Raw genomic sequence first — 17,053 nt, forward strand, 5'->3', positions numbered from 1 at the left:
GAGACAGTGAGGTCCCCATCACCGAGGGAGATCAAGCTTGCATTGGGTGACTACCTGGCTTCGTTGCCGGAGAGAACATTCAGTCCTCAGATGGTGGTTGATCTCCTGAAATTCTGAAATGTCCAGAGATTTTTACAGATTGACTGACTCATAAAAAAAATCCAGGGCTTCCCTTGTGGCACAGTGGTTAAGAATCCACCTGCCAATGCAGGGGACACGGGTTTGAGCCCTGGTCCAGGAAGATCCCTCATACTGTGGAGCAACTAAGCCCGTGTGCCACAACTACTGACCCTGCATACCTAGAGCCCGTGCTCTGCAACAAGAGAAGCCACCACAATGAGAAGCCCATGCACTGCAATGAAGAGTAGCCCCCGCTCACCACAACTAGAGAAAGCTTGCATGCAGCAGCGAAGACCCAACACAGCCAAAAAAAAAATAAAGTAAAATAAAAAATTTAAAAACAAAAGAAAAACAGAAAAAAGAGTTGAAGCAGGAAGAAATAAGAGGTGCTATGGTCCCTGATGGACAGTGTTTAGGGAGAATAGTGTTCCCTGCTGGGGAGGAAACCAACAGTGTCATCCGAGTCAGGGAGATGGTGTCAAGATGGGATAGACCAGGAAGGCCTGAGTGCTGGACAAATGGTGTATGGAGGCCAGCTTTCACGTGGGTCAGAGGAGGATTTACAAACAAGCGAACAAACATCAGGGAAAAGAATGGCGAATGACTGGCAAAGACAGTCTTCCTGAGAGTTTTGCTTGTACACCAAGGGGTAGAATGGAAACACCAGGGTGGACCCACCTGAATGGGCCAATGATGTCGGTTGGGGGAGGCCCTGCGGATGATGTTAGCGATAAACAAAGAACACCTGAATTCAGAATTGCAAGGGCTTGTGGTATGAGCTTTCAAAGAGTTAGAAAGGATTCAGAGGGCTACCTAAATCCTTGTCATTGCTTTGTGGTGAATGCTGATAGCTGATAGCTGGAGCTTAGTGGGTTAAGACATTAAAAATACATAGTTTGTGTTTAGAGTGTTTACAGTGTAGAGTGAGGGGGGAAGTACCATGAGAAAAAGAATAATTCTTTAAAAAAAAAAAAAAAAAATATATATATATATATGGACATGGGGAGGGGGAAGGGGGTAAGCTGGGACGAAGTGAGAGAGCCGCATGGACATATATACACTACCAAATGTAAAATAGATATCTAGTGGGAAGCAGCTGCATAGCACAGGGAGATCAGCTCGGTCCTTTGTGACAACCTAGGGGGTGGGATAGGGAGGAGGGGAGGGAGATGCAAGAGGGAAGAGATATGGAGATATATGTATATATATAGCTGATTCACTTTGTTATACAGCAGAAACTAACACACCATTGCAAAGCAATTATACTCCAAAAAAGATGTGAAAAAAAAAGTCAAAAAAATAAAGTTCTGAAAAATTTGAAAAAAAAAACCCATATATATATATTTAAAGAATTCTATATGTATATTAGAGACTGAATATATATATATTCACCCCCCCCACACTCATTACGCGGTTTGCCCCGCTGCTCTCGTCCATAGTGGTCGGGCTGTCATGCCTCCCAGAGAGGATGGCAGCAGACTGACAGCCTCCCTGTCATGGACGGAGACTGAGAGCAGAAGGTCGGGTGACCTGCCCAAGGTCCGTACTGTCAAGAGAGAACCAGGGTTGTACCTCACCTCTGTGGGTCCCCAAAGGCCCACCTGAGAAGTCAAAACCAGCCCAGTTACGTTGTCAGACAGTAAACTGAGGTCGCGTCGAAGGAGCTTTCTGTTTCAGCTCAAGCAAAGCTGTGTGAGGTGACGGTAGGGGTGGCTTTTAAGAAGGGTGGAATCTGGATCTGTTGCTGGGGCCAACATTGGAAACACGTTAGTGGTTATGGTTTTCGTGGAAGGATAGGAGAGTCGTTCCACACAGGGACTTGGGGGCAGGGTCAGGTCCTCAGATCTGTGTTCACCACTTTTCAACTCGTTCTGCTTGACTGTGCGATTGAAACACATCCGTGAGTCTGCAGGGCTCTGGACTCCACATAGCTCCAAGTGAGGACAGGCTGGACAGCCCTCAAGAGCTGTGCTGGGCGTCATTTCATTGCAGATAGGAGCAGCGCCATTTGCCAAATTTGTGGCCAATGTGGCTGACATCTACTGAACACTCAGTGTGTATCACTCACTGCACTAAGCTCTTCATATGCAGAATCTCCCTGAATCCTCAGAGTAACCCTGGAACGTAGATCCTGCCATTTCCCCTGTTGGATGGATAGAGAAAGAGGTGTCCTGAGTCAAGTCACCAGCCCAAGGCTGCACAGCTGGGAAGTGGCAGGGTGGGGAGTCCATCCTCAGTTCCTCTCACCTGTGAGCCTTGTTGCTGTTCTCTGTGCTAAGCAGGCTTTTCCCATCATAATCATGAACTAATCATCATCGCTGATAAAACCCATGAAGTAAGTGGGCCCTGCAATCAGTTTGAGAAGATAAGCAGAACAGCGACAAAACCCTGATTTGTTGAGGGCTGCAGGTGTCCACTTTTCTCTGTGATACAGGCCTTTCTTTTAAAGTGTTTACTTTCCAGAGCTATGGGTAGAGGTCTGGGTGGATCTTGTTGCATTTCAGATTCCACAGCTATAAAATAAAAATTCCAGTTCTGAATAAGCAATGACACTTTCGACCAGGGCTACCCCCAGTGTGGTTTGTGGACAGCACACACTTACTGGTCTGTGATAAGTGTGGAAATTCAGAGGAAGCATTTAGAAACTTCTGTAGCAAGTTGACAGAGTAAGTTTATGCCTATTGAATCTAAAAATCAAAAAGTAGGTCTTATAGTTTGAATGTAATTAGAAATAAAAGAAAAAAAGTGATTCCTTCACCACAGATAGTTTGAGAAGTGCTGCTTTAGAAAGTGTTGAAGCCCAAATTGCTTTCCTTCTACATATCTTTCGCCAGAATTTCTTTATTTAATTAATTTATTTATTTGGCTGTGCCGCATCTTAGTTGGGGCATGTGGGATCTAATTCCCTGACCAGGGATCGAACCCAGGCCCCCTGCATGGGGAGCGTGGAGTCTTAACCACTGGACCACCAGCGAAGTCCCTCCCTCTTTATTTCTTTAAATATCAGCATTTTGGTGGACTGCCTTTGCTTTAGAATTTCAGTACTCTGCTTTTGGAAAAACTTTTTTTTTTCCCTTTGGAAAAAAGTAGTAACAGTGAAATAGTAACACTAATACTAAAAATATTAATAGTAATCTTCACCAAAAAAAGAGATTGGCATAACTGATCATCAAGTTGGTTAATTATCATGCTTTGAACTTTTCAAATGAGGGGATCTCCTTTGCGTGATTCCCATGTTAATATTAAGTGGGGGGCTTCCCTGGTGGCGCAGTGGTTGAGAATCTGCCTGCCAATGCAGGGGACACGGGTTCGAGCCCTGGTCTGGGAAGATCCCACATGCCGCGGAGCAACTGGGCCCGTGAGCCACAACTACTGAGCCTGTGCTCCGCAACAAGAGAGGCTGCGATAGTGAGAGGCCCGCGCACCGCGATGAAGAGTGGCCCCCGCTTGCCGCAACTGGAGAAAGCCCTCGCACAGAAACAAAGACCCAACACAGCCAAAAATAAATAAATAAAATAAAGAATTATTAAAAAAAACAAAACAAAACAGAGCAATAGCCAAGAGAAATTGTTCTCCCAGACATTTAAAAAAATATATATATATTAAGTGGTGAAGTCAGGTGTCATTAGATTTCCCATTTGTTGACTATTCACTTTGAATAAAGATTTACTTTTTAAAAAGACTGTCATGATCTTGTTTTTTCAGTTTTATTGAGATATAACTGACATATATTACTGTATAAGTTTAAGGCATACAGCATAATGATTTGATTTACGTATACTGTGAAATGATTACCACAATAGATTTACCCAACATCCATCATCTCATACAGAAACAGATACCAAAAAAAAAAAAAAAAAAGAAAAGAAAAAAATTTTTTTTCCCTTGTGATGAGAACTCTTAGGATCTACGCTCTTAACAACTTTCAAACATACCATACAGCAGTGTTAACTTGAAAACTGGATGAAAGTGGTCAAAAGGTACAAACTTCCAGTTATAAGATAAGTAAGTACCAGGGATATAATGTACAACATGATGACTATAGTTGAAATTTACTTAATTATGTACTTTGTGCTTTAAAGTATGAAGTGCATGAAACCCTATAAAAACTCTTGGGTGAACCTCAGCTTTGTAGGTTGAGGTGGTAGAATCCTCATTTTAATTTGAAGAGCTGTGAACAAATTCTGGATTACGCATACAATTGCCTGGAGCTCTGGTAAATAAAATGAATCTTTCAGATGATCTCCTATCTTTGCATTGATGTTCTTTCCCAAATAACCTTACCGATAATCGTATTGTTGTTGTTTTAATTCATGGAGAAAATGAGCTTCCGGAGGATTTTAATCTACATTCAGAGCAAGTATGGGAAAAATAGTGAAAATTGCCAGCTATCACATGAGCTTTGCAAAGGCAAGTTCAAGTTTGGCAGAACCGGTGCTGCCATCTCTGTGGAGTTGGTGAACACATGGATTTTCAGTTCTGTCTTCAGACGCCACTTCTTATCGTAATATTATTTATTTACAGCTTTTACATTTAGTTCACAACCTTTGTAAGACCATAACTTTTTACCAAATTCAAATGAAATTTTCAAGTAAAATTATATAAAGGTCATTTTTCATTATTATTTTTTCATTTCTCTATTTTCTTAATGTAAGTAAATGCCTTTACATCTGTTTTCATAGCTTTTGATTACTTCAGACTACTCAACGCCTTCAAATCCTTACTCTCTGTCCATTTGCTCATTGTTGGATCAATCACATTAGTTAGAGCTTCTCCCTCTCTTTTTCCTCTGTTCTTTTTTTTCCAGGAACGGGGTTATTTTTTATTTACTGACTCTCTTCTTGAAGATTCTGACCTTTACACAATTTTCTGTTGTTGATTAAAAATACATATCTCCCGGGTTTGGAATTTTCTGCGTAAATTTTGATGTTCACCTCAGTATTGGGTTGCCCTCAGATTGATTTTGTGCGGTCCACTTGCTCTGTTTTCTCTCTCTCTCGCTGGCCAAGCTGCCCCTCATTTCCTTCTGCTAACTTTTTGCCTTTTGCCTAAACTCATTTTTTTCTTAGGGACGTTATTATATTTCTGACTATCTCCACCTCTTGTGCAATTTCTTCCATCTTTGTTATTAGACCGTTGCTTGTATCACCTGACAGGCTTCTCCAAGACCCTGTTATGCTGTTGACTCTTATGACTGATTTAACCGGCATCCCTCTGAGGCCAGAAGTTGCTGTGACATTAAACCAAGACCAGCTCGGGTCCTGAATCAGGGGCTAAGCTGAGCTGAGAGGGCCAACTCCCGGCTCCGAGGCCCTGCCCTCAGACCGGTCCCTCCATTCATCAGCCTCCTTGTGGGACCTGCTCCTAAGTGCTCTGTGTCCACGCGCCGCTGTACGCACAGCTCCCACTGCTACAGAGAAGGTCCTCCTTCAAAGCCATTCCCGCATTCTCACTGACAGCCAACTCAAATAGTGCCTTTCACTGGTCACAGCAGATGCTTTTCGTATACAATCTTGTACAGCGAAGGCTTCCTTTAGTCCCTGGGCGTGCTGACACATAACAGTAGGAGTTGGTTATTTGTGAGGAGCTTATTAAGTCAAAGAAGGATGGAGTGTGAAACTGCTCATGGTTCTTTTGTTCTTCCATCAGGTCCAGTTCCCTTAGGGATGCTCACATCTTCCCATTATAAATACACCAGCAATTATTACCAGAGAAGAACTCTCCTAAACACACCACAGTTGGTCTCAGGTGATCTAGGGGGAGAAAATTGGAGCTGGGTGCACAGATCCAACTCTTAAGTTGCTGATTCTCTGTGGAGAGATGGGGCAGACTTTCTGCCTCCCGTTTTACAGATTGGAAGTTAATTTCCAGCGCCATGTCTGTTACTGTAGAATGATATCTCTACAAAATGAAACAAAAAACACTAGGAGCTTTTAGGAGCTCATATTGTGGAATTTCTCTTGTATGATTATTGTATTTTTCCTGTTTTGTTTGCATCCAAGTATGCACCTTTGTCTCCTTACTCCTTCTAGGGTCTCGTTCTGACTTAGTGTCTATCCCTTTCCCCTTTTCTCCCATTACTCTCCTCCTTCCCCACTCCACCTCCCTGTCTGCCTCTTCCATGGCTCCCGTGGAAGTGGGGCTGCCGTTGAACCTTGTAGGGAACACCTGTGGTCAGGGCCGACATGCATAATTGTGCCGTTTGCTGTTTGGCCAAAACTCTACTGGTTGAGCTGAGACGCCTCCCACTGGGCTCCATCCATCCAAAGGGACGTCTTTTTCTCAACTGCCCAAAGGCACTGTCTGGGCTCGTGTCTCACCGGCTGCTCCTGCCCCTTCCCTGGGGGCTAAACAGTGTCAGGGCAGCGATCTTTGAAGGCCTGAAGTGGAAACCAAATCCCTACCCTCTGAATTTCTTGTTTACTTATTCCTGGCAAGTCATAGCTTTACTTTTCTTAGAAAAGACTCCATGGACTTCTCAGAAAAGAAGGGACTCTTGCTCATGTATATTGATGCAGTGAATGTTTAGGAATCATAACTATATGAATATAGTTTCGCTTGAACACACACCAGTGGCAATATGAAAGGAAAATACTAAGAAGGAGCCAAATGTATATTTAGTGCTGTCAGATTTCAGGGGCCCCAGGAAATAGTTTCAGGTGTTTGCTTCATGAAGAAGTAAACACTTGATTGCTTATGAAAGACAGAGAAAGCACTGAAGAAAAAGTGGCCATAATTCAATGTCTACACTGTGATCCTTTGTGTTCAAAAAAGATCCTAAAACACTTTAAATATATAACCCTAACAGCCAGTACCCTACCCCGGCAACCCCAAAACCCCTGTTTTGGGGTGTGCAGACCATAATAGAAATGGCACTCATGGCTTGGCCCACGCCATTCTGAACTGGTGATCTCTGCTAAAGAAAAGGGTCAGTGTTTGCTGCCCCATTCCCATCTCCTGCTGCAGGGAATGTGTAAGATAGCGCATTTTCCAACTTAAGTCCTTTGTTTGACGGATGGCCAGTTGGGGTGCTGGTAATCAGCTCCCAACATCTGGGACTCATTTGTACAGCTTTGCCTCGGTTGAAAATCCAATTCATGCCTTGGTGTGGATGTTTGAAGGCAAAGCAATTCCAGTGAGCCTGAAGGACCCCGGTGATTCTTGTCAAATATTCTCAGGGTTAGGCATTCTGGTTCTTACTGAACAATTGAATGTCTTTTTTACTGATGCAGGGGTGAGGGGAGAGGAAGAAGTGTACTGGATAAAGCAAAGAGAAAGATGGAGTGGCTTGTGGTTGCATCCACAGCCTGCCACTGACATTCTGACTTTAGGCAAGTAACTTAAATCTCGCTAGCCTCAGTTTCTCCTGTTAAACAGAGATCATCGTATCTACTTCATAGGATTATGGTGAAGATTAAATGAAAATGTGATAATTCTTTGTAAACATCGTCTAAATCCTAGAGGTGACGTTAAGATGGCATTTGCTATGAAAAGGATGGAATTCTACCCTCAGCGGGAAATCCAATGAATTCTCAACATTCCCTTTAGAGTGGGTGACTTGTGTTGTGCGTACCTTTACAGTGTGTTTACGTGCCACTTTGTAATCCGGTCTAATGACTACCTAGGACCTCCATGGCAATTGTAAAGATCAGGCATCACGCCTCGGAGAGCAAAACTGCCATCACGGCGGGGGTGGGGGGGCGCCGAAGATCACAGCTGGCTCTTAAAGCCTTACCTGGAAAGAACCAGGTGTCACTGGTGATTGAAAACATCAGGGACCAGCAGAGAGAGAAACTGCCCTCTCCTGTGGAGCTCCAGTTAGCTGACTACACACTTCTAAATCTTTTGAAGGGTTTCTTTTTGTAGTTTTATACCCCTAGAAAAACTCTCAAACAGTGAGAAAGAAAACAAAAGGAAGAGAAGGAGGAGCCATTAAGAATTCTATGACCATATAGCTTGGTGGTGACTGCAGTGTGGGAGCTGGAAGTCTGCCATGACACTGACAGTGAAAATGAACCAAAACAGTAAATAAAATAGAAGTAAAAGAGGGAAATATTCGCTCTCTTTGTTAATACCTTCATGATTTGAATTGGGGGCTGAAGAGGGAAGATACGGTGGCATGGAGTCAATTCAAAAAGAACAATGGAATGACCTGTGTCCTGAATGAGAAAATGGATGGAGAGAGGATACAATTTTATCTACTATATATTTGATAAAATGTTTCCTTGACTGCACTTCTGCCCCTGCCCTGTTGCAATACCTCTGTAACTTGTTCCTTTCTTCAGTACTTACCCATTTAAAAATAATAGCCTACATTTATTGAGGGTTTTCTATATACCACACACTACTCTGAGTTCTTTACATGAGTTTAAACTTCAAAAGCCCCCATGAGTTGGCCCTCTTATCATCCCATTGTTTAGATGTAGAAACTGAAGCACAGATTGGTGAGGTAACTCGATCATGGTCAGACCGCTAGAAGGAGATGAGTAGGTGCTTGAGCCAGGTTATCTGATTCCAGAGCTCATGAGCCAGAATATAAGCTCCATAAGGGTGGAGATATTTGTCTCTTTTTTCTTGGCTGAACCCCTAGTGCCTAAAAGAGTACCTAGGAAATGTTTGTTGAATGGATGAACAAATGCTCTTAGCTACCGAGGCAGGAGGTAGGTGGGCTCCAGGTTAGGCATTTACAATCAGCCTCCTGTTTGCACTTCGAACTAGAAATAACAACAGCAACAGGGTAAATAACCAAGCTTTGTCTCCTGAGGACACTTTAAGATAACAGTCCTGGCAGGAACAGAGAGGGACTAAGCCTTGTTTGAGTAAAGGATCAGGAGGTCATATATTCCCCAACCCTGGGGCAAGGGAGACACGGCACATGCGCAGAAAGCCTCCTTGGGGGTCAAAAAGGAGAGGGCACCTCCCCAGAATAGGTGATGCCAAGGCCGTCCCCTAGGCCTCTGGCCTGGAATCCATCTTGGAAAAAAGCTGCACATGCATGTTGGAGAGGGTCCTAAGGCGGATCAGGTGTGGAAAAAGAAACCAGATAATTGGCCAAAGGTAAACAAAGACCCGGAAGAACTGCCCTATATAGATGACTTCACTGCCTCTTTACTGCGTTCCTCCTCGTTAGGGAAGACGCCCACACCCTTGCTCTCCGGGTGGGCATCTCTGCCTTGCTTCTGTCTTAAGTAAACAAACTGTTTCTCTGTGTGCTCTCCCGCTTGTGCTGTGTCTCTAATAATAAACTTTGTACCTGTTTTTACAGTTTTTGCCTCCTTGAGAAATGCATTTTTCAATGGGGGCAAGGGCCAGGGGAATTTTGCTTCTAGCCTCTACCCACTGGTGGACCAGCGGCTAGGATTCCTCGTTTTCACCCAGGCTGCCCAGGTCCAGTTCCGGGGCAGGGAACTAAGATCTCACTTCAAGCCACTGCTCTCAGTGCTGCCTCTCCGAGATCACTACTATGCTCTCCTGCCTCCAGACTCAAAATGGGTTGTGATGGGTGGGCATTCATGAAGTCTCAACACAAGGATGATCAGTGAGACCATAGTAGAGGAGGAATGCAGAGCTCACCACTGAAGACATAAGGGAGAAACATTTTGACCAACTACTCTATTCTTCTAATTTTGTTAGTTACTAAAATATTGCTTCCTGTCTCACTCAGAGTAAAAGTTAAATGTTTTTCAGTGGCTTGCCAGGGTCTCTCTACAATCTGCCCTCCACGCTCCTCTATCACTCTCCCTCTTGCTTGCTCTGACCCAGGCACACTGACCTCCTTGCTTTTCCTCAGAAAGTGCCAAGACCATTCCTTCCTCACAGACTTTGCTCTTTCTGTTTCCTCTACTCTTTCTCCAGGTATCTGCTTGGCTCAGCCCTTCCTTCCTTTCAGATCTTTGCTCAAATGCCACTTAATGGCAAGGCCTTCCCTGACCTCCCTACTTAATATTACAGCTATTCTGGCTCTTCATCCCTCTTCCCGCATAATACCTGTTGTCTTATGAATATCTGTTGAATGAATGAATCTCAGACTCAAAGGGAGATGGGCAGCTAAGTCTCCAGGTTGTCTTCCACTGAATTTCTTTTGAGAAGCTTCCATTTTTTTTCCCACTAAATTCAAACTACCTGCTTAGGAATTAAATTATTCTTTTAAATCTAGGATGTTTGGGGGAGATAACATTGTCACAAAGCATGGAAAAAGGCGTTGTTGGGAAATGGAGATTCATATGAAAATATAAGTACCTGCTTGTCTTTTCAAGAGGAGGATTTGTAGAGACGGGTCAAGAGGTGCTGCCTGGGCCAGGAAACCAAAGAAAGAGTTAAAGCACAGGAAAGACTTATGAGGTGTAGGTCTAGCACAAGGAAGCAGGGCTCTCCATCTTTTCTCCTGTCTCATTGAAAAGCTGTCTTTTCCTCCCTTGAATAAACCTCTTTGCTTTCTGTCCTGTGCTTTGATTTATTATTTTAATTCTATAGCTGTCTTAGTGAAGTATGTAAAGCATTTGGGGGTAAAATCATGTGGAAGACATTACAGAAACTAAAGATGTATTATCTTATGTGGTATTGGGTAGAGGCTCAGTGTGCTGAGGGATCCTATCCTAGATGAAAACACAAATCGTGTCTGTGGCATTGTGTATTGACTAAGAAACTGACTCCTCATTGAGGGTGTAGGAAGGCGGAATTTCGGAGGTACTGTTGTAATAATTTGGTGGGAAACAGGTGGAACTGAAGCATAAAGAGATCTCACTGAAGTGTCTGCTTTTCATAACTGAGAGATATCCCTGAGGGTGGGATTTTTATTTTCTTGCCTCTGAAGTGGACATAATGACTTTTTCTTTTCCTTCTGTCTGATTACTAAGGTGTAGATTTCAAGAGAACAGGAACTGTGTCTAATCCCCTTATTGCATTTAGCACTGGCTGGTACAGAGTAGGAGCTCGGTACATGAATGTTGAAAGAATGAATCAACCACGCTTGAAAACGTAGGTCTGTCCTGCTTCTCATAAGCATGAACGACTCAAAAGAAACTGTGGGATTATGTAGCCTCAGAGCTATCATCGTTCCAAGTACTAGTATTAATGGTAAAAATAGTTCTGATGGATAAAAAATAAATGGAATATTTTTCATGATTGATTTCCACACAGTTAGATTCAGCAGGACACTATTTCTAATAATCATCTTTTTCTTTAGCTGGTGCAAGAAGGATTTTAGCATCACACTGTAATTAGATGCCTTTCCTGGCACCTGGTGTGCTTGTTGTTCATGAAGTACCCTGGAATTCGGGAAATATAATTTCACGAGCCTCGATCATAATAGACTGTGTCATTTTCTTGGCATCCTCAAAACCAAAGCCTTAAGAGTCCATAGTTTGTCCTTTTCAACTCTAGCAAAAGAAAGAAAGGGCCTTGGCAGTGACAAAGAAAGAGAAATTCTCTCGGGGTCTGTAAAGTAATCAGCACCAGGCAAGCCACTTGAAATAAAAAAATGAGAAAACATAAACCATCACTCAAAATTTATTTCCAGTCTTTTAGGTGCTTCAAAAAATAATCGTGATTCATTTTTCTGAAATAAATCTTCATCTCTTATTATACCTGTCTAAAGTGGCAAGGTGGCACTTGGGGGGAAAGCAGAATATTCCTGAACAGAATTTTAGGGGCACTTTCTAGTGATTAAAAAAAAAACCTAAACAGTCTTTCTTATATCACTATATATGCTCTCACCACCTACAAGTGTTTAAAAATCAAAATAAGACCTTGTTTCCACCCTCGAGGAGTTCCAAGCATCAGGTTAAAACTGAGAGAGGTGAACTTCCCTGGTGGCGCAGTGGTTGGGAATCCGCCTGCCAGTGCAGGGGACACGGGTTCGAGCCCTGGTCCGGGAAGATCCCACATGCCGCAGAGCAACTAAGCCCGTGCCACAACTACTGAAGCCCGCGTGCCTAGAGCCCGCGCACTGCAACGAAGAGTAACCCCCGGGCGCATGCGCTCCGCGGCCGTGGGGCCTGAGTTGCCTCGGTACACCTTGCAGACCGCTGGGAGTCTGGGCTGCTGCCCTGCGTGAGTCCTCCCGCAGCTTTCCCTGCTGTCCGCCCCTCTCGGCTTCGCGATGCCGGTGGACCTCAGCAAGTGGTCCGGGCCTTTGAGCCTGCAGGAAGTGGACGAGGGGCCGCAGCACCCGCTGCAGGTCAAATACGGCGGGGCGGAGGTTGACGAGCTGGGCAAAGTGCTGACACCCACCCAGGTTAAGAACCGGCCCACCAGCATTGCATGGGATGGCCTTGATCCAGGTAAATTGTATACCTTGGTCCTGACAGACCCGGATGCTCCCAGCAGGAAGGACCCCAAATACAGGGAATGGCACCGTTTCCTGGTGGTCAACATGAAGGGCAACGACATCAGCAGTGGCACGGTCCTCTCCGATTATGTGAGCTCTGGGCCTCCCAAGGGCACAGGCCTTCACCGCTACATCTGGCTGGTTTACGAGCAGGACAGGCCACTGAAGTGTGATGAGCCCATTCTCAGCAACCGATCTGGAGACCACAGTGGCAGATTCAAGGTGGCGAATTTCCGCAGAAGGTACGAGCTCGGGGCTCCGGGGGCCGGCACGTGTTACCAGGCCGAATGGGATGACTATGTGCCCAAGCTCTACGAGCAGCTGTCTGGGAAGTAGAGGAAAGCCAGGAGACGGACACGCTCCCAGAGTTCCCAAGCAGTGTTTCAGTTTAGTGATGCATGTAGATTTCTCCCCTTCCCGCTGCCTGAGCCCTGAGCGGTCAGGTTTAGGTTTAGGGTGACTTTTCCTTCTGCCTGGCCTCTGTAATTCTAGGGGGTTTACGTTTTGATCAAATTTGAACTCTGTTTTGGCGGGGGATATTTTGGTACTAGGATGGGGTCTTCAAAATGTTAATATAAGAATAACAACCCAGACGTTAAAGAAGAAAAAAATTCTGGTAAAAAGACCAGGTCTGCAGTATTAGAACAGAGCATCAAAGAATCTTTAAGGGAGGTTGAAAAAAAGAAAAGGTTGATTGCCTCTGCCTTTGTGAGCCCGAGCCCAGGACTATCTGTGACGGCATCTTCTGGCATGTGTTTTCACGGCCCTGTCTCTCACTAAGACAACCAGGGGCCGGCACGTCAGCTAGCCCCCCATGTGATACATTGCAGGCTGGTTATTGGGTGTCAGTGTCCCGCTCTGGCTCCTTTAAAGAGCAATACTGGAAAAAGCAATAGGGAGAGAGTCACTTTGCTGTTAAAGCTTGGCCATCTAGATGAGCTGCAGGGCTGAGTGGGAGGTCATCAGAAATCCGAAAGTCTGTGCCTGTTAAACTGATCACTCTTCAGTGTAAGAAAAGCCGGTCTGGAGTTGCTGAATGTTGTGTTAATTCTGCTGTTTGCTTATAGTTGAATAAAAACAAAAACATTGCGTAGTTGAAAAAAAATAAAATAAAATAGTAACCCCCTACTCACCGCAACTAAAGAAAGCCCGCGTGCAGCAACGAAGACCCAACGCAGCCAAAAATTAATTAATTAATTAATTTAAAAAAATTGTATAGACTTTATGTGTGGTTCATTCTCTTTTTAAAAAACAAAAACAAACAAACAAACAAACAAAAAACTGAGAGAGGTAGAGAGGGAGAGCCAAGGATTACCAAGCCATGTGTCGTCAAGTCTGACCAGGCCGGTCAGGATGGCTGCAAAACCTCCCTTCTCCTGCTGCCTGTGCAGCCCCCTGGCTGCACACCACTGGCTTCAGGTCCCCCCAGGAATTCACCAGCTGTGTGTAGCTGGCTGTAGCAGGTACTGTTGGCCCCCACGCCCCCATGCCCTTCTTCTCATCATTCTCTAAACAAAACCTTGCAGCTCCCAAGGTCCAGGACTTGTGACTGCCCGAGGGTTTTTGCTGGCTGCCAGAGCCCACTGCATTCAAGCGTGGGACGGCCAGATTGCCAGGCAGGTAGTCCTGTTGGGAGCCGCTCCCAAATAAGTCTGACAGGAGTTGGTGGATAAATACCCCAGCTCCCTTCCTCCTTGGTTGGGATAACACTGAGACAAGGTCTACCCTGTCTCCCTGATTTCCTAAGTAGGACTGAGCCCCAGTTGCCCACGTCAGCAATCTGCTTGATAACGCATCCTCTGGTCATTTCCTTCCCTCCCTGTCTTGCTTTCCCACTTCCCTACACCGCTTCCTGGAATCACCCTCCAATTAAAGCTACTGGCACTCTCATCCTTATGCAGGGATGCTTCTAGGGAAACCCAGCATAAGCTATTGGCAATATATCCTCGTTCACTCACCCATTCATGTATCCATTCCTTCATTCATTCACCGGGCATTTGGTAAGCCCATACTGTATACCAGACATTATATTAGACGCCAAGGATGACAAAAGGGCAGCCACTGCCACCAGGGAGCTCCCCGTCCAGAAGGGCAGCCAGTCCCATTACTGGAGAGTTATAAACAGCATGGAAGTCCAGGACAGAGCAGTACAGGAGAACTCCCAGTATCACTCTCCCCGAGTCTTCTAGTTGTTTGGAAGGTAATGGTGACTTTGCAGCGTGTAGTATTATCAGAAATTGTCTTATCCATTCATTTCCTGTCTCCCCTTCTAGAATGTAAGATCCATAGAAAGAGGCACTTGTCTGTCTTGTTCCATCGTTGCAACCTCAACTCTTAGAACGGGGCTGGGGCTCAGTACATATTTGGTGAGTGTGTCTCAGGAGCTTTAGGAGTCTGCTGTGGAGAGTTCCTGCCAGCCTTCTCCTGTCCCTCCTCAGGGAGTCCTCCTGTGTCGCAGCTCACTGAATTCCACTGTGGAAGTAGTGTCTCCAGTACAGAGTGACAGCCTGTGCTCAGGGCAGGAGAGAAGGAATGAGTGCTGCCTGCACGGCACTGCGCCTTGGGGGTGGGCTCTTCTTTCTGGTCACTTGGAACTGAGTACTTTGCCCCACCAGGCACCTGAGGTGAGTGTTTTCCTTTAACGTAATGGAGGGGCATCTACTTCAGAGTCTGTTGACTCCAATGTGAATCACATCTGAAAAATACCTTGATAGCAGCATCTAGGCTGGTGTTTGACCAAACAACTGGGCGCCATAGCCTGGCCAAGTGGACCGTCACACCTAGAACCAGTACTCAGTCTAACTTGAAAATACTTTCCATTCTGTGCAATTCGCCAGGCTCCTACTGACACACCCTGAGGTTGCTCCTGGCTCTGGTTTCTTAGCACTGGGGCTGTGCCTGCTGGTCTTCAGGTGTGCCTCCTTCCCTCCCTCTGCCCACCTCCCATCTTTATCCTTTGCTCCTCAGGGTCCCCACCTGTGGACAGGTGTAGTTTAATCCTTGTGTCATTTGGATCAGTTGGAGTGTCCCATATCATTTATTACTGAAGATGCTGAGCATTTTGTTTTAGCTTTCACACTAAAGGTAGAGAAAATAAAAATAGATGTTATTATTCTTTATGCTTCTCCTGTGGTCCTAATCACCAACCACAGCCTCAAAGTCCTATGGTGGATTACTACTTTGCATGTTCTTTATCTCCTTTAAAGCTAGGCACATGAGGAAGATTGATTTATGGAGCCTAGATCCTGCTTAGTTGGTGGGGGGGGAGGGAAGCTGCAGTAAATTTAGACATCACTAGTGTTTCTTTACAAATTCAGGAAAAAAAAATTAACTTACATCCATTGCTACAGAAGCTCATAAATTAAAAAATACCAAGTCTCTTCCCTATACACCTGGAACTTCAAAATTACAATCCACTCATTCTGTGATTGCCTCCTTCACAAAAGAGGCATGGGGGTGATGGCTCAAACAGGATTTCCCAACATAGCTTTGATATCCAAGCAATGACTCACCCATGTCTTTTGACCTTTGCTTAAAAAATATTTCCGGGTAAGGGAATTATTTACCTAAAGCATAGACTCTAAGAATTTAGTCCCATTATCTTTTTCCTCTAACCTTCCTCTTTTATTACTCTTTCTTCTTTCTCTCCCTTTCTGTCTTGAGTTTTGGTTTTGGTTTGTTATTTTACATAAATTTCAAAACAAGTCTAACAGCATCAGAAACAAAACACAGAAAAGTCTTCTTTATTTTCCATTCTGTTCTGAGCCATAAATTCCTCCATGTACTCAAATAATACACCCAAGAGGACTGGTAGAATGAATTTGATTAGCCTCTTAAATGTTTTAGCACCTGCACACCACAGCGCTTCCAAGAGTGGGGAAAAGATTTTTCCTCCTATCCCTAAGGGATGGCTTGTTACTTGGGCCGTGTAGCTGTGTATGCCACTTTACTGAGGTTAAGGTTGAGTAGCCCTGGTGGAGAAAGAAAATCCTAAATAAGTACAGGTACAGCTTCGAGGCCCCATATGTTTTTGTTTTTGTTTTAATTTTATTGAAGTATAGTTGATTTACAATGTTGTGTGAGGCCCCATATACTTTTACTTCTTAATTTTGTTCTTTGAGAACCATGTTTACTTTTTTTGAGAAAAAGGCATAAATAAAGGAAAAAGAGAGGCTATACTTTATTTAGATTTTCAGGAAGCCTTTAAAAATATGTCATACTGGAAGCAGTAGAAATGATTTTACACTACCCTTCCCCCAGTTCTTCAATCGTAGGTATTTTTACTGAAGAGAAGTTAAGGCATATGCTCACACAAAGACTTGTCCATGAAAGTTCACAGCAATATTATTCATAATAACCAAAAACTGGAAACAACCCAAGTGTCCAATGGGTAAACAAAATGTGGCATATTCATATAATGAAATACTACTCAGAATACTCAGACTATTCATATATGCACCAACATGGATGAATCTCAAAGTAATTATAGTGACTGAAAGAAGCCAGACTCCCCCACCAAAAACAGAAGACAACGTACAGTATGATTTCATTTATATCCGATTACGGACAATACGAACTAATCTATCATGACAGAAAGCATATCAG

General features: G+C 44.3%; 2 protein-coding genes across 2 annotated transcripts in view; both read left to right on the top strand.

The window, feature by feature from the left end:
- Window positions 1-17,053, top strand: part of KIF26B (kinesin family member 26B) — a 482,699-nt gene that overhangs the window by 227,446 nt on the left and 238,200 nt on the right. The gene's annotated exons all lie outside the window — the stretch shown is intronic.
- Window positions 12,146-12,799, top strand: LOC118880198 (phosphatidylethanolamine-binding protein 1-like). Its single transcript, XM_036823710.1, has one exon. It carries the CDS (start codon window positions 12,221-12,223, stop codon window positions 12,782-12,784), a length of 564 nt encoding a protein of 187 aa, XP_036679605.1. The 5' UTR covers window positions 12,146-12,220; the 3' UTR covers window positions 12,785-12,799.

Source organism: Balaenoptera musculus, chromosome 1 (genome assembly GCF_009873245.2).
Source record: "Balaenoptera musculus isolate JJ_BM4_2016_0621 chromosome 1, mBalMus1.pri.v3, whole genome shotgun sequence".
NCBI lineage: Eukaryota > Metazoa > Chordata > Mammalia > Artiodactyla > Balaenopteridae > Balaenoptera > Balaenoptera musculus.

Bases quoted from the DNA above. Each gene is read 5' to 3' on its own strand.
- LOC118880198 (XM_036823710.1), top strand. From the start codon at position 12,221: ATGCCGGTGGACCTCAGCAAGTGGTCCGGGCCTTTGAGCCTGCAGGAA.